General features: G+C 48.1%; 1 protein-coding gene across 6 annotated transcripts in view; it reads left to right on the forward strand.

Annotated features, from left to right (window-relative positions):
* RGS6 (regulator of G protein signaling 6) overlaps positions 1 to 24,266 on the forward strand; it is a 565,374-nt gene that overhangs the window by 522,286 nt on the left and 18,822 nt on the right. For 5 of the 6 annotated variants that reach the window (XM_043556509.1, XM_043556506.1, XM_043556510.1 and 2 more), the window contains exons 15-17: positions 2,253 to 2,439; positions 17,718 to 17,807; positions 21,585 to 21,638. In XM_043556509.1, coding sequence (XP_043412444.1) covers positions 2,253 to 2,439; positions 17,718 to 17,807; positions 21,585 to 21,638 — 331 coding nt within the window. The remainder of the gene's footprint in view (positions 1 to 2,252; positions 2,440 to 17,717; positions 17,808 to 21,584; positions 21,639 to 24,266) is intronic. The other variant, XM_043556511.1, reaches the window with a different exon arrangement.

The raw sequence follows: 24,266 nt of genomic DNA on the forward strand, positions 1-24,266 counted from the left end.
GCTAGCACTCCTTTGAGTCCTTTGAAAAACCCACAGCAGCTTCCTTCTTCAGAGCTGGGTTTCCTCAATCTCACCCGCCCATCAAACACTGCCCAGCAGACGAAGAAAACCTATGGGCACTGTCATCACCAGATGACCATTTTCATCTGTAAGTGTTCCGGCCACCTCTTTTCATTCCATGGCAGTCCTGGAGGGTGGGCTGGAGACGCCTAAGGAACCTGAGCCGCAGGGCTGGGACGTAGAAGAGCCCCGCTCCCCAGTGGGGTCTCCGGGGCCCCCTGAGCAACCAAGCAGGTTTGCGGTCCCATTAAAACTCCCCCTCCGCCCCTTCGCACTCAGCTCAGAGAACGCTCACTGTTCCCTCCCCAGTAGCCAGAGGACGTGAGCTGCAGAACCGTGGCAGAAAGAAAGGTGGCCGGTGCGGAGGGCCAGGCGATGACGGATGGCAGCAGCAAGAGCCCCTGGCAACTTCTGCCCGGCCTCCCAAGGAGAAAGCCCAGCACTGAACCTGTGGCCACCGCCCTGACCCCTCCGCGGCTCCCACCCCCCCGGGACCTGAAAGCATTTCAGTTGCACCTGGTTGGGAAGTTCTTCAGACCCACATCACATATCTCGCCGCCCACTCCATACCCATTGTACAGATGAGGAAAGAGATGCCTGGAAAGGCACAATTCCAAGACAGCGGCATAGTCAAGATGAGGACAGAACTGTGTCTTCTGATCTTCTAGTCGACTGAGGTCACTAAGCCTCCTTCCCTGCCTCTCGCTCTTCAGGACCAACAAGGAAACCATGAGGGTCTTCTTTGAAGAGATTATTAGAATCCCAAATGGCAAAGCAGGGGAAGAGTTGGACTCCACCCTGACCCTTGCACACACCTGTCCTTGGGGAAATGGGGCTGTATTACCACAGTTGGCCACTAAGTGGTGCCTTTGGGCCATGCACTTGGCTCCAAAGACAATTCTATGAAGAGAACTAGAAAAACACGCTTAACCTTTAAAAAAAAACAAAACGAAACAAAACAAAAAGGAAAAAACAAGTACGTCTTACTTTGGGTGCAATTCCATGACAGATTGAATACACTTTCCACCATGCCGTGGTTCAGCTTCTCCTGTCCCTGCCCTTTCATTGACTTGAGTACGTGTGATTCCTGTGGCTGTGGGAACCACATAGCCCGGGGCCTGTCCTCAAGTCTCACTGATGGGGACACTGGCCCGTCCTGTTCACAAGGCACAAAGTGTGCTACCCAGATCTGGGTACTGCTGCAAGCCCTCCCCAGGGCTGCCTCGGGAACCATCCTCACAACCGGGAGCTGTTGTCCGAGCTTGGTCCTGTTTGCTGCGGCTCTCAGCAGAAAAGAGCTCACACCCAGCACTTCCAATGGCCGCTGCCATGCTGATGCTGAGAAATTCATGAAAGGCACGTATGGAAGCGAGCGAGAGGTTTTTCTTTCCAGTGCTCCCTGGAGACTCTTTTGCCATAGAGGTTCCCTGCGTGTGCCTCTTCAGCTATGTTTCTGATGAGCCCATCTTCAATCCAACAGCCATTTACTGAGCACCTACTATATGCTAAGCACCATGCTGGACACTGACCTCGCAAACTGGCTCTTTTCCCATCTTTAACATGAATAGCGGGAGCCTTCCAGCTCAGGTCTTCTTTATGATCCTAAGATTCTATCTGCCTCTTGGGATTTCCTTTCTTTTGATGCTGCTAACTGATCCCAAGCAGATATAATAAGGGAAGTCACCTTGTCTGTGTCAGGGCACCTATATAGAGTGCTGGCTCTCAACCAGGGGTGATTTAACCTCCCAGGGGATGTTTGGTAATATGTGGAAACAGTTTTGGCTGTCACAACGTGGGGAGGGGTTGCCACTGGCATCTGGGGGGTAGAAGCCAAGGTTGCTGTTCAGCATCCTACAATGCACAGGGCAGCCCCACAACAAAGAATTATTGGGCCCAAAATGGAAATAGTGCTGAGGCCGAGAAACCTTGGTATAAAGGGAAAGAAACCTCTTTTTGGTAACCAGAAGCACAATGATTTTCTAATGTGCACTTCTTTTCTGTTCTCCGCAATAACGGAGCACCCTTTGAATTTTCAGCCGTCCCCATTGTCTTTGTTACCTAGGTAGTGGCAGCAGGGAAGGCTGGGCGATACAGCAGAATGAGTTTCGTGGGATGTCAGTTCTGGGACCACATCCAGCAAAGTCCAGATGCTGAGCCCCCTGGAACTGACTTTCTTTATGCTTCCACATCAGGTTCTGGTTGGCTGTCCAAGATCTCAAGAAACAGCCCCTGCAGGATGTGGCCAAGAGGGTGGAAGAAATCTGGCAAGAGTTTCTGGCTCCAGGGGCACCAAGTGCGATCAACCTGGACTCTCACAGCTATGAGATAACCAGTCAAAATGTCAAAGACGGAGGGAGATACACATTCGAAGATGCCCAGGTTTGTGTATCTGCGTGCATGCTTTCCACTCAAAAGATGTTCATTTGTCCACTCCGCCACCCCACCCTTTAATATAGGTCCAAGGCATTGTGGGTAGCTAGAATTTCAGGTTTTATGGTGTGTAAGGCCATCAGGGGAAACCATTCCAGGTAGGTGTGTAGTGAAATTCTTCCTCGGATTGTCTTCCTAGATTAGTTACGTTCCATAGAGATAGACATTTAGTTACAGGTGTTACCTTACCCGGGAGAATCTCAAAGTGTTTTTACGAAATCGTAAGTCCTATAGTAAGTCCGTGGGGGGATCTGGAAACCATAACACAGCATCAGCACAGTGGGTGTAGTCAGCTGCCAGGGCTGTGAGTCAAGCCCACATCTAACTGTGAAGCCCACACTCATAATACCACCCTACACTGCTTCCATAGTGATTTCCAACTCTGCAGTTACTATTTAGGGAGCACCTCTGCATCCCAGGCCCTGTGCTATGTGATAAGATAGCATAAAGAAGGGCAAAAGCTCCTGTCCTCAAGGAAATTACGGGCTAGTCGGGGAGAAAGACAAGAAAACGGGGAATGTTACCAATGTGGGAAGTGCCCCAAAGGGGTGAGCTCCCGGGTCTAAGGAAGCCCACGGGAAGGACTCCTGTCCCTAGATGCCACAATCGGGCACAGGTTTTGGGGAGGCTGGCGAAAGAAACAGAAGCCACTCTAAATAGCAAGCTTTACCTTGAAGGCTGGAAGGTACTGTTTCTAAAGATAAGCAGATGGTCAGTTTTCTACTTCCTGGCCCCTCACTGTGATTCCCTCTCATCCATCCTACACCTGGTGGTGGGGCTTAAGGTTTCACTCTTGTCTCCTCAGCCCTCTTCACTTCTCTCACCTGTGGGGTCCCCACATAGAGAATTTGCATAGTTTGCTTTCCTACAGACATTATTGTCTAATTTAGGAAACTCAGTGGTCCTGATGCAAATAATAGCATGGGAACACAACCAGTGTCCCTTGTCATCCAGATTTGCCTGGTCATTTGCTCAGGACTTCAGAATGGAAACACCTTCCCAAGCTCAACACTGTAACTGTCTTTCTCTTCCCTTGGCCATGAGCTCCATTAAATGCTGGTCCCAGGCAGATTTGGTTCAATGTTATTGCTTTATGAAAGTTCAAGTCCCTCACCTTCTTTGCAGCTTCAAAGCAAAATATTTAAGTCATGATAAATCTTTGGTTTTTTTTGGTATGTGTCTCAAGCACATATTGATGTATCCTGGTAAGGATAGTGATGGAGAAGCCCCTTGGGTGATAGGGAAATTCCTTGGGTGATAGAGAAGCTCCTTAGGTGATAGAAAAGCTCCATGGGTGATAGAGAAGCTCCTTAGGTGATAGAAAAGCTCCTTGGGTGATAGAAAAAGCTCCTTGGATGATAGAGAAGAGCTCCTTGGATGATAGAGAAGCTCCTTGAGTGATGGAGAAATTCCATGGGTGATGGAGAAGTTCCATGGGTTATGGAGAAACTCCCTGGGTGATGGAGAAGCTCCTCAGGTTATAGGAAAGCTCCTTGAGTGATGGAGAAATTCCATGGGTGATGGAGAAGTTCCATGGGTGATGGAGAAACTCCCTGGGTGATGGAGAAGCTCCTCAGGTTATAGGAAAGCTCCTTGGGTGATGGAGAAATTCCATGGGTGATGGAGAAGTTCCATGGGTTATGGAGAAACTCCCTGGGTGATGGAGAAGCTCCTCAGGTTATAGGAAAGCTCTTTGGGTGATGGAGAAGTTCCTTCAATGATGGAGAAGTTCCTTAGGTGATAGAGAATCTCTTCACATGAATGATCTGAAACACACAGCTCAACTCTCCATTATTCATGAAATATAAGACTAGGGATACTTGTCAGAACCATGATGCACCCCATCTACTATTATCACTCTGAGCATGACATCAGGAAGGATTTATTTTAATCTTTTATTATGGAAGCGTGTAAACATGTGGAAAAGTGGAAAGAGCAGGACAACAAACCATTATGGATTCTCATCCAGCCTGAGCAATCATCAATACAGGACTGATCTTATTTTGAATTTTTTTTTCCAACGTTTTTATTTATTTTTGGGACAGAGAGAGACAGAGCATGAACGGGGGAGGGGCAGAGAGAGAGGGAGACACAGAATCAGAAACAGGCTCCAGGCTCTGAGCCATCAGCCCAGAGCCGGACGCGGGGCTCGAACTCACGGACCGCGAGATCGTGACCTGGCTGAAGTCGGACGCTTAACTGACTGCGCCACCCAGGCGCCCCATGGACTGATCTTATTTTGTATCCACACCTACTTTTTCAGCTACCACTGGGTTATTTTTATCTTTTTTTTATTTTTAATTTTTTTTAATGTTTATTTATTTTTGAAAGAGAGAGAGAGAGAGAGAGAGCCAGGGAGGGGCAGAGAGAGAGGGAGACACAGGATCCGAAGCAGGCTCCAGGCTCTGAGCTGTCAGCACAGAGCCCGACACGGGGCTCAAACCCATGAACTGTGAGATCATGACCTGAGCTGAAGTCGGACGCTTAGCTGACTGAGCCACCCAGGCGCCCCACCACTGGGTGATTTTGAAAGTAAATCTGAGACATTACATCTGAGACCTTAAAAATTAGCAACACTCTCTTTATATCATTAAATGTCAAGCAAGTGTTCAAATTTGTAGCAGTTGCATAAATGCCATTTTTTAACCTTATTTTAAAATCCAAATCCAAATCAGGCCCACACACTGCCATAGATTGACATGTCTTCCAAGTGCCTTTTAATTTACAGGTTTCCTTTATATCCCTATTTCTCCCTCACCGCCCTCTTACATTTTATTTCATGAAGAAATTGTATTCTTTGTCCTGTAGAGATTCCCACAGTCTGGATTTTTTTTTTTTTTTCAGCCCGGTGGTGCTATTTAACATGTTCTTCTACTCTATTTCCCATAAATTAGTAGTTTGATTTAGATATTTAGTTGGGTTTATATTTGATTCTTGTGGGCAAACCTACTTCATAAAGTATGTTGTCCTCTCTTGTCAGAAGACACATAGGTTCTAGTTTTCTCTCTTTTTGGATTTTAGCAGCTATTGATATTTTTTTGCTTAGACCCATGAGTTAATTAGGGGTTACAAAATGGTGATTTTCTAATCCTATCATTTTCTGGATTTATCAGCTGAAATACAAATAATCAAATACATCTACTATTAGATTATCTAATAATACAATTTATATAGGAAAGATAGGATAAGTGATTCTTTCTCTTTTTTCTTTAGTTTTCAAAATAATGTGTGGTTTCTATCATCTTCTAATGGTGACCAGTTAGGGTTTTTGTTTTGGTTTCAGTATCTTTGTAAACTCATAGGTTTAAACATATTTGATGTGTTTTAGTCCATTTTGCTTATTATTTTTATTGACGCTTGCATTGGGCCACCTCTAGCCAGTGGCTCCTTTTAACACAGTCCTCGTAGTCTTTGATGTCATCCAAACAGCAAGGAGGCTAAGATGTTTCAGGCCTTTCCCCAGGCCTGGAATCAGCCATTTCTCCAAGGACCCTTAGTTTCTCTTATTGGGAAATGGTTTTTAGAGACCATAATCTGGGCAATTGGAGGTGCTCGTTGTTCCTGTGTTGGTCATCATTTCTAGGCCTTTTCAGTGGACAGAGCTAGGAAATTAGTGGTTGTTGTTTGTGATAGAGACACATCATAAGTTCATACTGATTCTTTCTATCCAAATTGAAAATTACAGGGGATTTTATTTAACCTCTTCTTTTTATGTTTGTGCCTCCTTTCTCTATGCTGAGAATCCTGGCTCTCAAGGATAGTAGCATTCATACTTCACATCATTACTCATTCACTGTATCCTCCATTACCACAGAGCAGTCTCAGAGCCCAGTGCCAAAACTACCAGCAATAACATGATCGCTGGTTCTTTAACTGCTGCGTAGTATTCCCTTTGGTGGAAGCACCATAGTCTAGCCAACCAGTCCTCTCTTTTGGACATTTATGTGGTTTCTAACTTAAGAAAGATTTGATGGGAAATATTAGGAAGTCAGCAGGTTGTGCCTTGACCAGTTTCTGAATACACAACCTTTGTTAGTACAGTGTTCTGCCATCTTTCAGGTACTTCCGCCAACATTATACCCCACTGTTGAGGCAGACTGGACACCAGGCTACTCAAAGCCTCTCTAAGTTCCTCATTAACTGTTAGGATTGGTCTCCTGGGAATTCAAATAAAACACTCTTCCTAAACAAACTTGTTTCAACCTGTTTGTTTCTTAAGTGCATTTCCACCATAGACATACAATGTGCTTCTAACTAGCAGCGTGACCTTGGGCAATACTTAAACTCCCTGAGTCTTCCTTTCCTCATCTGTAGAACAGAGGTATAGTGGTCCCTACGCATGGGGGGTGGAAAGGGGACCAGGTAAAATGAAGCACATCAACAAGTAAAATGATCTGGCCCACGGTAAGATTGGATAAATACTTACAATTTTATTTTCCTAATGCTATTAATGTATTTGATACTGTTAGGTTTAACATGTTTGGTGAAAAACTTTCAAATAATTGCATGTAATGTTAGCCCCATTTTAGTGTATCTTCCTCCTCAATTTGTGTGTATTAGGTGATTATGCAAATAGGGTGACTCTGTAGCCTTTTACGCTAAACCAGGGGTTGGTTAAAACAAAAACCAAAAAACTAAACTTCTGTAAAGGGCCAGACAGGATAAATTTTAGGCTTTGTGGGTCATATGGTCTGTGTCACTACTACTCAACTCTGCGACACAAAAACAGCTATACTGTCACAACATTATAATGTAAACAGCATAAAGGAGTGGTTTGTCTATGTTCCAAACAAACCTTATTTATGGACACTGAAAGTTCAATTTCATATAGTTTTTCATGAAATATTATTCTTTTTATTTTTTTCGACCATTTAAAAATGTAAAGACCATTCTTGGCTCACAGCACATAAAGAAATAGCAGGCCAGATGTGAGCCACACGCCTGGAGTCTGAGACCCCTGTGCTACACAGTATATCATGAAAATCATTGAAACACTTCAAGAAACCCAGAAAGGTAGAAAATAGAAGGGTGGGGATGGTTAATCTTCTGTTTCTATGGGAGAGAGGTCAGATGGGATCTGTAGCACACCAAACCAACCTGCAAATATTTCCCAGTGGGGGCTGGAGGTCAGAGAGCAGACGGAGGAAAAGTCAGCCAGTCCCAAAATGCTCACACTGCGTACCCTTCCTGGTCAACACTGCTGCCTTCACCAGCTACACAGGGGTGATGCAGTAGTTTCTAGGTAAGGAAAAGAGGTTCAAATCCTTAGCAGCCCATGACCGCCCAGGACTTCCACTCATATCTCCCAACTTGTTGGCCAAGTGTCTGCGCCTCAGATCCACGGCCCCTGGATTGTTAGTGCTCAGGGCTCGGGTATCATGCTGAGAGCTCAGGAAACTCTGGTCTCTAAAGAAGGGCCCAGCCGGGAAGCAGGCTCTGATCCTGCTTCTGCCACATGCTTTGTCTAAGATTGTAAATGTCTAGATATTTAAGTCTTTTAAGCTTGCTTTCCTCATTTTGTCCAACTGCAAAGTGGGAATGATGACACCCACGCCCTTTGAAATCCTCCCTAGTTGGGATCAGGGTCTCTGAGTGGCTTCCTCAGCTGGTCACAAGCGTTCTCATAAGTCCCCTACAGGGGTCAGAACGCCAATGAAATGTGAGCATGTGCCCTACTATCAGGGGTCAGTAGTCAGAATAACGTCTCAGCCAGATTCATGGACTCCTTTGAAATGGGGACTGGGGGTGGGCACAGGCTCTCCCTGAGGATTTTGTTTTTTATCTGACCACATGCATTGTTATAGCAAAGTTAATTGCCTGTGTTTGCTTCCTGTGGAAATATTTCACAAGACACCCCGTCAGCATGGGTCCCGCATTTGCAACTTGTGTTTTGCTGATCCATTTGGCTTTTTTGAAAATTTGGGCCAAGACCAAATCTTCCATAAAGGTCTGTGGGCTGTGACCATAGCCCTCAGCTGTTTGCTGTGTTGTTCCAATTTCATAGATTTAGCTTTATGAGGGGAGAAAAAAAAGAAAATGGGCCATGATTTTTTTTTTTTAAGGACTCAGTTCTTTACACTAAGGATTGACTTCTCTGTCCTCAACCATGGGCATCAGAGGACCTGCACTGTCACTCGCTTGCTATGTGGTCTCAGGCAAGGATCTTGACCTGGCGTGCCTTAGTTTTCTTACCTATAAAATGGGGATGATGTCTTCTGCATAGCCCTCTAAGGATTTGGGGGAAACCAGATGAGCTAATGGCCCTGAAAAATTTTTAAGTAAAAAGTGCTATGTATTTATGTGCATGAACTCACAAAAGTTAATGGCTCTAGTATTCCCAAGGTCTTATCATTCCAAGCTTTCTTGGATCAGGAAAACTTCTCCCAAGATGTCCACTTTTCTAAGGAATTCTTAGGAGAAAAATGCAGAAAAAGTACGTGGGAGCCAAATGCTGGGGGCTCACGTGTCATCAGGAAGAATTCAAAAATTCTCACCCCCGAAGGTAGTAGGAAAGCTTTGAAGGCTTTGAGAGAAAAAGGGCATCAGAGGATGGTGGGCAGGGAGAGCTGGAGCAAGAGAGGTCTGAATCTTGGGGCATGTAGTCTAAAGCTTTGCTGGTGGTTTTGGGAGGAGAAAATGAAACCGCAAGAAGTATTGAGAACCTAAGACTTCCTCTTTGGGAGTTCACCTCTTTCCAGAGCCTCCCCACAGGCTGCAGGAGGGAGTTGGACATCAATTGGCTGGCACAGTGGCTGCCTGGCTTCAATTTAAAAAGTCTCAGATATTCCCAGGACTGTGTCACTGGGTCTCTTCAATCATGTGTCCGCCTCCCCATCCATCCGTTTCTTGAACATTCTCCCATTGCAGTTGGGAGGCCTTGACCTGTGAGCTATGAAGTTCTATAGCGAGGGAAACTGCAAAGGAAGCAGGAGGCCCCGATGACTCTTTGCCATTAGGCAGAGCTTGTCTATAAGCACACCATTCTTTACAAGCAAAACAAAACAGACCTAAGAAAACACTTCATTGGGATTGGGTTGGATTGGATCGGATTGGATTGGTTTGGGTTGGATTGGGTTGGGTTGGGTTGGGTTGGGTTGGATTGGATTGGATTGGGTTGGGTTGGATTGGATTGGATTGGAAATCTGTCCATCAAATGGACTGACGGTTGTTGAACTGGGCAGACCCAACCATCCTTTGGCTCCAGTTCCTTCAGGTTTCTGTGTCGGCTTCAGAGCTGTCCAAGCCCTGCTGCTTTCCTGACCTACAGCAGCTGCTGAAGTGCCCCACTGAGGCCCCTCTGGGTCTTCCAGCACCTCTGGATTTGCAAGTTCTTTGACGGGAGTGGGAATTTGGTCTTCTTACCTTTCATAAGTCCCCATGGCACGAAAGTGAGACTCTGCATGCAGTTCAGTTTTTTAAAAATTTCCTTGACAACTCAGTCCAAAATTAGAATACTCTCAGCTGCACCTGTGAAGACAAAGGGAGGACAATTTGTCCCGTGGCTTTCCACTTTGAAAAATCTTGCCAAACAACCTCGGGGGACACATATAGTAGGTGATCAATAAATACCGGTTAAATTAAATTTCTACAATATGCCAATTCAGCAAAACTTGGAATATCCAATAAGAGTCAGGTGTTCTAGGCTCTGGGAATGTACAGATCCATAGGAGGGCCCCTTCCCCTAAGTAAGCCTCAGTCTAACTTACTGAAACTCTACCTGGCCATCATCCATGCATGGAATGATCAAAGAGCAACCTCAAGACCAAAATGAGGACCAGTAATGAAAGAGATGAGAAATATACCAGCAAGTCTATACCTCCCTTAAGCAGACAAGAAGCCTCTAGTCAAAAGTTTCTATTATTATCTCAACGAAGATGTTTAAAAGGAACTTGATTAAGGAATGCAAGGCTTCTAACATTTCCTTTTTTTAAAAGCCAGAGCCCAACTCTTAAAAACTGAGAACAAACTGAGGGTTGATGGGGGGTGGGAGGGAGGGGAGGGGAGGTGATGGGCATTGAAGAGGGCATCTTTTGGGATGAGCACTGGGTGTTGTATGGAAACCAATTTGACAATAAATTTCATATATTAAAAAAAAAAAAAGCCAGAGCCCGTGGAATACACATTTAAGTTTGTCCCAGATTACTCAGAAATAGGAGCCTTTGTAGCCTGGTGAAGGCTGTTCATCTTTGCCCTAGTGGTGGAGGTGGGTGGCTTTGTGTGCCTGTATCACAAGACTGCGCCAAGTTTCCTGATATTAATCCTCAATTGGAGGGCATTTCCTGGTAGACTTCCCATGCCAGACCTATTTTAATAAAGAATGCCACAGCACTGCTGGCTCCAGGAGTTACTCATTTTATTCTGTGGGTGGTTTTATTTTAGGAAGATGAACAGCAGAGGGAGGGATACATCTTCCAAAAGAACAAATCCGTTGTTTGTGATCTGGTCCTGCTTATTACCACACAGACTAGTAGTTCCTGGAGAGAAGACACCAGAGAACTAAATGCCAAAATTTCGTTGTCAATGCTTCATAGATTTCTTGCACCAAACCCCGTGACTTTGAAGAGGAAAAGGAAAACACTTGTCTAAGTTGATACCCGTGGTATTTGGGTACGTGAAAGGCAATACACAAAGATGGCTTCAAAGCTACTCTTATGTAAAGAATAGGAATTGAACCGCATCAAATTACTGCACTTTTGGTCAAATCGACCATGCTGATACAGATGATTTGTAGGGTAAAGACCAATGAGAATGTACTCTTACATTCTCTTATGATTTGACTGCTGCATTGCATAGAAACAAGCATCCTCTTGTTCTGCTTAGAAGGACAAAGAAACCCAAATGAGGGCTTCTCATTTAAGATCCATATGACCCTAGGATGGTCATCCAAAGCTGCCTCCGTGAGGACAAGCTACCACCTTTCACGCAAGTGGGTATCATTGCCATGTCATTCTTTCTGTTGTCTCTCCTATAACTGTTTAGCAGATACTGATTTAGGACCCACATCAAGACTTTACCACTGTGCAACCCTATCTTCTGTCCTCCTGCAGGACCAGTGTTTAAACGAGTGCTAATTTTCCCTAGGCCTCCTCTAAACATGCCTAGGATCTGAAGGCTTTTGGTTTAGGATACTCAAGAGTCTCTCGAAAGGGATCGGCTCAATGACTTGCTTTGCTACACATTTGCTGCTTATGGCTGCCCAAGGGCTCAGTCAGCCCCCAGAGCTTTGTCAGAACAGGCCCTTCCTTCTGGTGTAGATGGCAAGTGGTACACAGCCTGTGAGGTAAGAAACCCGAGCCAGTTGATCTGGGTGACCCAGCTGTTACCATCACTGATGATGGAGGTAGTAAATGGTTCCCAAAGGGTGGTTCACCTACTACTAGGATGGCTCAGCTCAGGCCTCGAGAAGAGACCCCTAACGTTTCTGCTGGCCACACACTGAGGGCTTCTTTTGTCCCAGCCACGCAGCACTGACGCCCTGGAAACCCCAGCTGAAGGATGATGAAAAGCAACATGGTGCCAGGGAAGAGCATGAGCTTGGGGGGGTCACACAGTTCTGGGTTCAAATCCTAGCTCTGTACTTGGGCCAGTCACTTAACCTTTTAGAGTTTCGGTCTCCTTATCTATAACGTAGGGCTATTTCAGTCTCAGCACTGATTCAAAGCAAACAATAGCAACTAAATAAAATGATGTAACTGGGCTCTGCCTCACGTTTCCTCCCACCCCAGGGATCTTGCAGTCTTTGGTCTCACCCCCGTGTCGTCCCTAGCAAGGGCAGTCACAACACGAAGGCCAATTATTATTATTACTTTACATGTGCACAGTTTTTGTAGTGCTCTCCCTGCTATTTGGGCATTTAATCGTGTGATCGGCAGGGCCGGAGAGGGGCAGAGTCAGGACCTGAATCTTAGTCTCTGGCTTCCACCACTGAACAACAACATCACATTCTGCCTCGCGGGCTCATTTCCTCTAACAGATTGCAACGGACCCAGCAGTTCCCAAAGTCTAGATGTTGTTCCGGGAAGCCTGGGTGTGAAGGGCAGAGATGAGGCACATGTATCTGCAAAAAGAAAAATAGGGCACTTGAAAATCACAAGAAGGGCTCTTGGCATCTGTGCAATGCTCCAGCTGAGTGGTTTCCCACTCCAGGAGGATGTTCGAAGGCTGGGAAATGAGGCCGTAGCTGGTTTAGGACCCCACAGCAACGAGGATATGAGGGTGCTCTCAAGTAATTCAGCTGCTCCAGCAGGCCTGGAACCCAAGGCTCCCGGCATTTGTCTGATTACCTTCCCCAGTGCTCGTGAGGGTCACTGTGCTTTGCCTAAAATTAAAGGAGATTTCCAAATGAGGACGATCACAGCAAAACATTCTTTGAAGCCGGTGTGGTTTTGAGACAGCTTGCACCGCTCGCTCCTCCCAGCTCCCACGTGTCTTGCACCCTACTGATCCCAGTTGTCTTGCTTCTGCCTTAGCATCCCAGATGAGCAGAGCTCTCCGTCCTGGGGCTGGGCCCAGAAAGGGAAATGAGGGTGGAGTGTCCCATCAGGGTGACATCCCGGTACAATAACCGTCAACCGCTCTGGGGGTGTGATGCCCAAACCCCACAGAGAACTGTGGGTAAGATGTCCAGTATGATTTAGGGCCCTAGAGCATCAGTGGCTCAGCCTATGGAGAACCACCCTCACCCTCCCTGGAGTCGGTGATACCCTTCCCTTGTGCGGGAAGGCAGATGTGGACCCTGGTTGTTCTGCTTGTTCATGGTCCACTCAGCTATCTCTTTTTGAGGAAAGGAAGGGGAAGGAAGAAGGAGGAGGAGGGGGAGGAGGAGGAAAACTAAGGAAGAGAGGAAAGAAATGACGAAGGAGGGAAGGGAAGAAAGGAGAGAGAAAAGATGGGAAGGAGGGAGGATGGGAAGGGAAGATAAGACAAGAAAAGGCAAAGAAGAAATGGGAAGATCAAACTTATTTTTCTCTAGCCCCTGAGGAATTCTGTCAGTGGGGGCTCCCTGGTTCTTCCAGTAGCTCCCTTGCTCTTTGCAGATTCTAGATATACGTTTCCCTTAAGACTGGTTGTCTGCAAAGCAGGGGAAACAAACCAGAACCTCCCATAAATCAGGAGAGGTCACTGCCAAGAGCTTTGTACACTTGCTGTCCCCGGCAGTGATAAACTCATTGCATTTGGGAACTGGCCAAAGACCCTGAGTCCTATCTTAATTCTCGTTCCCAGAAAAACCTCAGCTCTCCGTTCACCCACCCCCTGTTTACTGTCTTTGTGCTTCTTCAACAAAGCTGGCAAGGAGGAAGGAACAGAGCTCCATAAACTGGGCACATCAAAGGCACCATTTCTTGGCTTGGGGGAGCAGAGGAGTGTGGGGGAGAGTCATGGATCTCTGGACTGCGGGAAATAGAGGCCCAGGCCTGAAGCCTCCAGAGGCCTTGCCGGGGACACGGGAGATCTGCACACATCATCAGATGGTCTCTCTCAGACCTGTGCCTTGCATCTGCTGTTGTTACTTTGGTGGTTGTTCCCTCACAGGGTAATTTGAGACTGTCCTACTGATGGCCAAGGGCTAGCGATGGCGTTGACAGATTAAGACCGCCTTATTGAACCCACCCCCAACAGGTCATGTCCTCACTCTCTACCTCTCCCCATACCATCCCCACCTTGGCTCTGGCTCTGCAGTTGGCATGTGACATGGAGAAGATGAGAGCAGTGTCCACACTGCTCCTCTGACCCACATGGAGCCCCTGGAGAGTAGACCATCCCGGTCGGCCCCTCCATCCTGCTTGCCCCTTCTTGCTCTGGTTGACCATCTATGCAGCGGAAAGACCAGACTCACCAACCCTCCATCCCCACGGAACTGGGAGATACTTTTCTCTCTGTCCACTCACATCTTCCTACCTTGATGAGGATCTGTGGTTGTTTAGATGATGCTTTCCTCTCTCTGGCAGGGTAGACCACCCATCCCATATACAACATTCACAGCACCCTGTGCGTATGCTTCTTCTTTGTAGCTTGTAGCTCAAATACACCCCCAGATCTACAAAGGTGACTTATGGGAGTGGGCCCCACCGCAAGAAGCCAAGCAAAATTCACTAGTGGTTTGACCTGAGACTGCTTTGCGGGGGGGGGGGGGGGGTAGTCTATCCCCTTCGCGCATCAATCTTACCTAATAGAATTGAAGCTTCACGACAGCAGGGGCCTCATCTGTCTTATGCAGGCTGTAACCTCAGTGCCTGACAGAGTGCCTACACCTAGTAGGTTCTCGTTAAACACTTGCTGAATATTTCTGTGACTAAATGTTGGGGAATCCGCTTTATCCTGCTCTTTTTTTAATTGACAGGTTCCTTCTTTTAACGGACCAGGCTTTTCCATCCCACAGTGAGGTTGGCGGAATTAGCTGGATCGGGGGAGAACTGTGTTGCCAAAGCCAGAAGGGCCAGGCTAGGAGAGATTTCCTTACCTCTCTTGGGGCAGTGGAGGGGGGTGGAGGGTGGGGACTGTTTTGTGAGATATACCTGGGATTTATATTCCTCTGAGAAGTCAGAATAAGAAGCAGGGACCTGTTACCTTGGAGAGGGGTTTGGAGAGGGCCCAGGCATGAGTGATAGGTCTCTCCTGATGACTCAGGAGCCACCTGGCTCTGTCAGCCAGACAGAAGTGATGCCTGAGACAAGAAGGAGACAGTGAGTCATTTTTACTCTGGATTCACATCTGTACCTAAGATTTAAACGTTAGAACAACTTAAAGAGACTACGTATGAAAACAAAGACCAAAGCAGTGCTTTGGCCTTAGCTCTGAGGCCATTAGAGATGACCCAAGATTGTTCACACATGGGATTCCTTTGAACTGAGTGTGAGCCCCGCTCCCCTTCCATGCAGAGGGCACAAACTGATGTGACCATAAACCACAATACATATGGAGCCTGCAAACTTGCTGGGTGTTAAACTCAGACAAGCACTTCAGTGACCCTGGAAACAATGTAGATTCCACTAACACGGAACCCATATAATAAGAGATAAACACATATTGTTCCCACCCTCAAGGAATTTAAACTAGAGCGGGCCGGATTTTTGCCTGAAATTTGCAGGCAGTGAAGCATGTTCTCACTAAGTGTATTAAACGCAGCACGTCTGGGTTATCGACGTCGGTTCAAATCCAAGCCAATGTTGATTGAGTTTTGCTTGGCTCCTTGCAGTGGGCCATCCCATCAGCTGGGTTGCACCCTGCTGTTGTAAACGTGGGGGCATTCCAGGAGGAATGAAGCAGGTGCCTGAACTGAAGATGAGATGGAAAAGGAAAAGGATGTGGCCAAGGAATTTGTTGCTTTCTACTTTCACTTTCTTTTGAAGTGGGAAGGGAGAGGCTCCCAGCAAACCCTTGCCGTTGTCAAACGTTCCTCTGGGGTGCAATAGAAGCTTAGCCAGGTATCTCTACAATGTGCTCCCCCCACCCCAGCGAAGGGGAGACCTCTCTTCCTCTACCCTCCCCTGGAGGGCAAGTACCCAAGGAAGAGGTCCTTAATGACCAATCCAGCCTCTCAGCTGAGCACTGTCTCCTCACTGACCAGCTTTTCATTCCCTCAAGTGCTGGGGTCCTTGTCCAGCTTCACGGGATGAACAGTGAGTGAACATAAGGGAAGATGCGTCCTCTGCCAAGCCAGCCTCTGCCGGCAATCCCACCATCCCTAGTTAAAGCCCACTGTCCCTCTTAATAGGTCCTCTCTTGCGACAGCCAGGCTCTCCTGCTGAGGTACTTTCCGTCACAACTGATAAGTAACGCTTTTTCAATCAACAAACTCCCTCTTTTAAGGAACCAGGCTTTTCCTGCCCTTGTTGAGGACAGATCTGTTAGGAAGGGCCCACAAACTATAGGAATTAGCTGGAAGTCAAGGGTGAAATTCATCACCAAGACCAGAATGCAAATGCCTCGAGGAGCCCAGGAGAAGAGAGAACACTACGCCACAGCATCTGCCCCTCCTGGATAGAAGCCTTAGGCCCGCTGCACTTGCTCACATGCTCCACAAATGGTTGCCAAGGGCACCCTTTCAGGATGGGATGGTGACCCTAACATGTACAACTGACCTAATTGCATCATTGCCTATGTTTTTTTTTTTTTTAATTCAGCCTTTTCTTCATTTTCTTAATGTTTATTTATTTTTGAGAGATAGATAGAGTGTGAGTGGGAGAGGGACAGAGAGGGAGGGAGACACAGAATCTGAAGCAGGCTCCAGGCCCTGAGCTGTCAGCCCAGAACCCGACATGGGGCTCCAACCCACGAACTGTGAGATCCTGACCTGAGCCGAAGTCGGACGCTTAACCGACTGAGCCACCGAGGGGCCCTTTTAATTAAGCTTTTTATTTTGAGATACTGCTAGATTCACATGCAGTCATAAGACGTAATACAGAGATGTAGCATTTATCCAGTTTCCCGTAATGGTAACATCTGCAAAACTATAGTATGATTTCATAACCATGATATTGACATCGCTACATCCACTGAGTATCAGATTTCCCAATTTTACTTGTACTCATGTGCATCTGCGTGTGTGTGTGTGTGTGTGTGTGTGTGTTTAGTTCTGTACAGCTCCATCACGTGTGTAGGACAGAGAGGCATTTCATCACTGCAAGAATCTTTCATTTTGTCTTTCTTTATGTTTTTTTAATTTAATTTTTATTTTTTTTATAATTTATTGTCAAATCGGTTTCCATACAACACTAACCTCCCCTCCCATCCCCCTCCCGTCCTTAACCCCTGGCAAGCACTCATCTGTTGTCTGTTTCTATAATTTGTCATTTCAAGAACGTTATATAAATGAAATTGTACAGTATGTAACCTTCTGGGGATTCCCTTGAGATGTCGCTCATCATAATTCCCTTGAGATTCGTCCAAGTGGCTGGGTGTATCAGTACTCGGTCCTTCTCAGTGCTGTGCCTGTGGTTTTAATCATTAAGCAATATTGCATCTCAACATGGCACCAAGGCCCAATTACAAAGACTTTGGGACATGACCCTTGAGGATGTTTCGCGCTAAGAGAGAAAATACATTTTGTTTGGTGTTTCTGGGTGGGGCAAAACAAAACAAACATTGCAAGTGTTTCTAGATGCACGGAAGCATGCCTGTGTGTTTCTTTCCTAAACCAGTGGCCAGTTGGGTTGCGATTCCCCTTAGCCAGTTGGGTTGTGGCTGATAGTTCTTTCTTGCGTCTTCCCACTTCTTCCCCCTCCCAGGAACACATCTACAAGTTGATGAAGAGTGACAGCTATGCCCGCTTCCTCCGGTCAAATGCCTACCAGGACTTGCTGCTGGCCAAGAAGAAGGTATCATTGGGAAGGGCAGGCCCGCCTTTCTTAGAACTGTTGACCCTTGCCTGCTGCTTGCTGCTGGCGTGAAATGAGATGATCATCCCTTGGGTTTTATTTATTTTCTCTTTTCTTCTTTCCCTTCTCTATCTGCTCCCTCTCTAAGGGAAGACAGCACTGTCACCACCCCAGCACCGCCCCCCACCCCCCCCAGCTGCCGCCAAGGTCCACAGTGTGGCTTCCTGTCTCCATGTTCCCATCACCTTGGTCTGCAAGTGTTCTGCCCACAGCAGGAAGCGTAACCAAATACTGAGTCCACAGTGGCTTGGCACAAGGATTCAGGGCTAGCAGTGACCCCAACGAGTCCCTTAGGAAACCAGAAAGAGACCCTCACTACAAAATCCAACCCCCTCACCACAGATTTTATCTCCCTGACCCACTCAGGGATGAAGATGAGGCAAGGATCGGGGCAGAACATCTGGGTAGAAAATCTTACACGTGCCGAGCCCCTCCTCCAGTTCCCAGTCTGGTCCCGGAAGTCATTCCTGGGATCATTCCCTCCCTGATACCCCTTTCCCCTCCCTCCCCGACCCCACAGCGTTTGCCTTTTCTTGTAGCCATAAAGTAGGTGCACCCCAGCTTCTTATTCCTCCTCCCCTTGGAATCAAGTCGTGTTCCCTGCAGACCTTGACGTCTGGAGTTGGGGGCGGGGGTGCCCGGGGACCCTCGGCATGTAAGTGGCGAGGGGCAACTGAAGCAGGAGGAACTCAGCTGGATTTGGGGAAGGAGGGAAGGGAGAGCAGGGAGGGGCATGGGGTCTGGGAAAGGGGAGGCAGGAGAGATGATGGCTCAGGATTCCAGTATCCCTGCGAACCCTCTGCACTTGGCCACCTGTGCTCTGAGACCCACGTGTGGTTAAGTGTGGCTCTCCTTGCACTCAAATCCACACTTCCGTGCCACGCTAGCTATGTGCACCCCTCTTCTCCCCTCCCAGCCAGCCAGCCCCAGTCCCTAAGCATGTGGTTGTCCACCGCCACACTGTCTGTCAGGCCGCGTCCCCCCAGCCACGCGGCCCTTCTTTCTGTGTACTGTCGACCTCATGTGCCAGGATCCTGTCTGCGTATCTGGTCGGTACCATTTAACTCCAGAGTCTAGAAGAGCATTTATATCCTGCTATCCTGCTGTTAGATAGCCCTGAGAAAATCCCTGATAGTCTGAGAAGGGAAAAAGGACTTCTGGAAAGCCCAGGTTGTCAGAAACCCAGCTTTATTGGTTGCCTGCACCCTGTCCATCAAATGTCACTACTGTGATGGAAAATGGAAAGCCTGGCTTCTTGCCAGCTCCCTTACAGGAGGATGTAGGTAGACGGGGCTCTGATGGAGGGGAACATCAGATGCCCATTTTTTTCAAGAAAGGTTATGGACACTTCTGGTGTCTCCAGCCCAGATCTCATGGGAGATGGTCGAAGCAAACGTTCCCCTTTCTCGTGGCTCCAGACCCTGAACTGATCACAGTCTGGAGAAGTTCTGAGGCTCTAGCAGTCCAGCCCCTCCGAGCCCGTCTACATACCCAGGAGAAGCCAGGAGCCACTCAGTCTCCTTGTGGCTTTGAACTCAAGGGGAGAGCACACCCCGGGCTCAGGGAGTGGAGCTGATACTCCTGTGCCTGCAAGTCCTCCCGATCCCGGAGGAGGTCACTGAGTGAGGGAGGAACCCACGGCTTTCTGTGAAACATTACGCATGAAACTCACTAGAATTACCCTCCCAGCCCCCAGATTATAGGACGTTCTTCGGCAGAAAAGCTCTTACCGATGCCAACACCCTCTCAATATCCAGGGGTCAGTTGTTGCCAAAAATAGTGACAAAACCTACTTTTTTTTCCCATTTCTCCCTGAGAGTCTCCAGGTGTGGACTGGATTTGTAACTCAGCATTTTCAGGTAGGCCTAGAGTGCCTTGATTTCAGAGATGGGCTTTCCATGTGACATAAAGGTCCAGATCATGAAGGTACGTGAGAGTCACAAGCTCCAGCTACGAGAGGGGATGAGGACGGGCCTCGCTTTTTCTGCTTTTGGAGCCACAGCCTCCTGAGCCTTCATCCCTAGTTCACCCTCTGTCCTAATGATGTCAAAGATAAGGTTAGTCACTCTGGCAAACCAGGTTCTCAAGGGGCAGGTGAGCTGGGTTTTGAGGGCTCCTCCAGGACAATTAAGCACCCATGATGATTTTCCAGGGTAGCTCAGAGGGCTCACGCAAGGCAGGAACCCAAGTGAGTCAGGCTGACGGTGACCCTCTGTAAACACCAGCCCAGTAGCCAGAGGACAGGAGTGGTAGGCACACCGTGCTAGCTGCAGGGCTCAGGAGCAGCCTGACCCAAGCCAAGTGTGTGCCACCTCGGGCCGCCCACCGATAGAAGCTGAGTCCTGCTGTCCCCAGAGCCGAGACTTGGTATGGTACCCTTCGGCTCCTTGTGTAAGGAGAAAGACCAGCCTGGCTCTACCGTGGGGTGTCGTGTGTGTGTGTGTGTGTGTGTGTGTGTGTTGTGTTTTCCTTCTGCAACATCCTGTCTTCCGGCAGCCAGCTGAGGGGACGGGGGCATGACTGCCAAAGAAGCCCTCTGACCTTGTCCACATAGACAGGTGGCTGCCCTTTGCCTGCCCCTCTGCTTTTGGCACACTGGAGACCCACGGACACCCAGCTGCTTGTGCAGCTCTCCAGTTTCCATTATTTGCTGTGTGTGTGTGTGTGTATGTGTGTCCATGTGAGTGATTGTACTCTCCAGATTTCCCAGCCTCGGGCTCAGGACCCTGGAACAGGGCTCTGGGATAAACTAGCAAAGATTCGGGATGTATTTCTCTCCCAAAACCTCTCAGAAAAGCTAGAAACTTAGGGAGAGGGTCAGGTGCCCACCAAAGCCTCCTCTCCTTCTGTGGTAGTGAGTGACTAGGCTTGGGGGAGCATTCACGGGCTTTGTCTCTTCTGGTCCATGTCACTGGCTCCTTAGCTAAGAGTTCTCCACAGCGGTCCTTGAGCCTCCCCTAGCCTGTCCTGTGTAAAACTTAGAAGGGGTCACCTGCCTGCGTACCGAGAGAGCATTTTCTGTCCAAAACACTCCTTCTGAGGCCCAAGGCCCTTTGCCGAATAAAAGGGCATGCGTAGACACTCCTTGCTCTAAGAACACAGAATGAAAGTCAACAGGGGGCCACTAGGCAGTCACCAAAGTTAGCAAACTCTCTGGCTGCATCTGGGTGGGAAAATCCCAGAATCCCAACCCAGACTGTAGATGCATCTGACGACCTCACCTTGCCCATGGCCACTTCCTGATGTCTCATCAGCATCCCCGACAGACCACCCGGCCCTCAGAGCTAGTCTGTTCTGGGTCCCCACTTGGGGCCCTAGATGTCTGCCTGCAGGTTGAAGGACACACACCAGGAGCTCCCGCCCATGAGCACAGCCAGTGGAGCAGGCCGCTCCAAACTGCTGACCGTGGCCCCGTGCAAAGGCACAGGGGCTCCCACTCCGAGCCCTGCAGCGCGACAGATGGCCCCTAGAGGAGCAAACACCCCTCTCTCCTAACTGCTCCAAGAGGCAGCACCATTTCCGGCAGGCTTGTTTTCTGTCTCTCCCACCGACTCACCTACAGCGCTGGCCGCTTCTCTTTTCCCATTTTTTCGCCCTGTTTTGCTGTTGTTTTTGCTCGTTAGCTGCCGCTGCTGCTATTTGGAAACCACGTGTAAGCTGAAGATTTTTTTTTTCTGTATTTTTCTCCCTACCTTTTTTTTTTTTTTCCCCCTAAAGCCAGAAAGTGAGCAAGGTCGTAGAACCTCCTTAGAAAAGTTCACTCGCAGTGTGGTAAGTTCAGCTGGTTTGCTTCCCTCAACGTTTCTTCTGGGTTGTTTTTTTTTTTTTATTTTGTTTCTTCGGTTGTTATTGTTGTTGTCGTCGTCGTCGTTTCCTTCGAGGCGGGAGGGAGTCTAGCGCTTTCCTCACTCAATACACCCCTTTTCTTTTGCGAGCGTCTGCAGCTTCTCTTCTAGGGATGGGTTTGCAAGAGACCAAGCGGCTCCCTCTGCAGAAGGTGCACACACGACCGCCCTGCCTCGGGCCTTGCATTCGATATTCGGCTCAGGGCTTTGGGGAGGAGGGACCGTGCTGCCCTTGGGGCCGCTCGGCCTGTGCATCTTCTGCAGCAGCCCAGGGAGAAGGCCATCGAACTGTACCACGAACTAAATTGGCTCAGAGCCGTAGCTCACCTGAAAAAAAAAAAAAAAATTCCAAATTTCCCTCTGTGAATGAACTCTGGCAATCGCGCAGGTGCAGGTCGCGAGCTGATGTTGCTGTGTGGCGGCTTTTGCGTGTGCAGAAGGTGGCCGTGCTGCATGGGTTCTGGCGATGCAGTCTAGCTGGCGTGTGTGTTAGTGGCCTCTGCATGAGTTCCGACATCCCTTACAGCCCCTGTCAGCCTCATCCGCGTAGCGTAACAGGGAGAGGAGGGCAGTAGCCACCGAGGGGTGGAGGAAGAAACAAGTCCCTGCCTGGGCTCCCAGGGGCAAGGCCTTGTCCTGATTCTGATAGAGGGAGTACAGGTGGGCTACAAGTTCACTCTTCTTGTAGGGAAGTGGCCTATTTCCCATGCACATCGAGATTCGAGGGTTGTAGAGTGCAAGAGTGGCATATAGGAAACCCCACGGTAACAGGCGAGAGTGCTGAACGAGTAGGTCTTCCCCATGGTGCATAGTAGAGGTTCTGTACTGTGGTCTGTAGAACAGCACAGACCCATCTCTCCTTTTCATGCCATTCTCTCCAAGATTCGAGCGTAGAGCTTACTGTACAGGAAGGACTCGTTCTCACGCATTCACTTGCTCATCACAATGAGCTGCTGAGTTCCTGGGACCCAGCCTGCGCTGTTAACATCAAGCCAGTGGGAACCAAAATGGCAGCCAGGGAACAGGAAGGCCATGCGTGGAACTGGCCACACTTCCCTTCCCAAAGGACAGAAACCCACTGATGCTGATTTGCCCTTTCCCCCACTCCCCTTTCTCTGTTGAGGAGGAGAGTCCTTGTAAACCTAACTATCGTGTGATTAGTATCTTTATTTCATCTTTTTAACATAAATTGTAAGAATTCTGGGCTGAAAGCAACCGAGTCAACTACCTGTCACAGCCAGATGCATTTTAACGGAATTTAAACATTATTTTGAATTTGCTAGATGTGATCATCGCAATAAGTGTAGTAGGTGGCAATTAAAATATGGGTGCTCATCCCTTCTTTGGTCTTCTCTATGGGCTTTCCTCATGAGAAATCAGAACTTGCAGAATGCAAGGCCTACTGGTCCCCCGTGTGTCTTTGGCGGCTGCTTTGCCACGGCTATGTGGCTTCACACACTAACAAGCTGCCACAGGCTGCCAGAGACAAAGCCTTCTGGAGCTTCTCCACCCCTGAGGCCCTGCGGAGAGTGGTGGGAACCTGTCCCTCCCTATTCGTTTTGAGGACTGCATGCTGTGTGTAGACGATGTTTAAGAACTTTGTTGAAGAACCCAGAGTATACCGTGAGGCAAGCTGGACCACTAGATGCAAACGCAGGGCAACAGAACTCTCAGAGCCCCCTGGAAGCCCTTCAGGTTGACCTTGTAGGCCGAGGGTGGGAGAGAGGAAGGCTGGTACCCAGACAAGATGCTCAAACATCTCCAGGCTGCTTTTTATGAGAAGTGGGTATCAGGAAAGGCCTGAATGATCTCAGGGAAACTCTGTGAAGAGCTTTTAATGATGCCTCTTCAACCCAGAAGTAGCGTTGGGTCAGTGGTCCTCCAAAGTCTGTTAACAAAGCATGTGGAATGAGAAAGCACCAGACATCTTCCCAGCGTCTCAAGTGTGCAGGGATGTTTTCAAGGCTGGCTGAAGGAGAAAAAATATCTTCCAAGCTCCTGAGATGTTTCGCATCTATACAATAGAAGGGCCAAACTTCAAACAAAAAGTTTCTAGATTCCCTTTCATGAAGACTCTAATGGGTGGTGCCTTCCAAGCTCTTGGTTCCAGTGGCAGAAATGGATTTGCATGGATGCATCCGTGTTCCCAGTACTCCTGCGACAACACCACACACCCACAAGATATGGCTGTGTTGGAGGAAATGGCCTATGGCTGTAGAATAGTGGCAACCCTCAGAGTACGTGAGGCTGGAACCCAAGAACTTGGTCTGAACAGCCCAGTGTTCCAATCAAATGGAATTAACCAACCAACCAATATGCCTTGCAATCTGAGAGCCATTTTTCTGGATATAATATACATAAAATGCTAGATTTCTCTAAAAGAAGGTCTATGTGAATATGTCATCTGCTGTATACTGCAAACTATAAAACTCATTGAAAGATAGTTCAATAGCATTCTCACGGCGCTGGGAAATATGTATAAAAAGGCCCTCCGTGTCATGGGATTAATATGAAACATGAAGGAGTGAAGGTAGGCAGTTCATGGACCAAGGTA

This window comes from Prionailurus bengalensis, chromosome B3, assembly GCF_016509475.1.
Source record: "Prionailurus bengalensis isolate Pbe53 chromosome B3, Fcat_Pben_1.1_paternal_pri, whole genome shotgun sequence".
Lineage (NCBI taxonomy): Eukaryota > Metazoa > Chordata > Mammalia > Carnivora > Felidae > Prionailurus > Prionailurus bengalensis.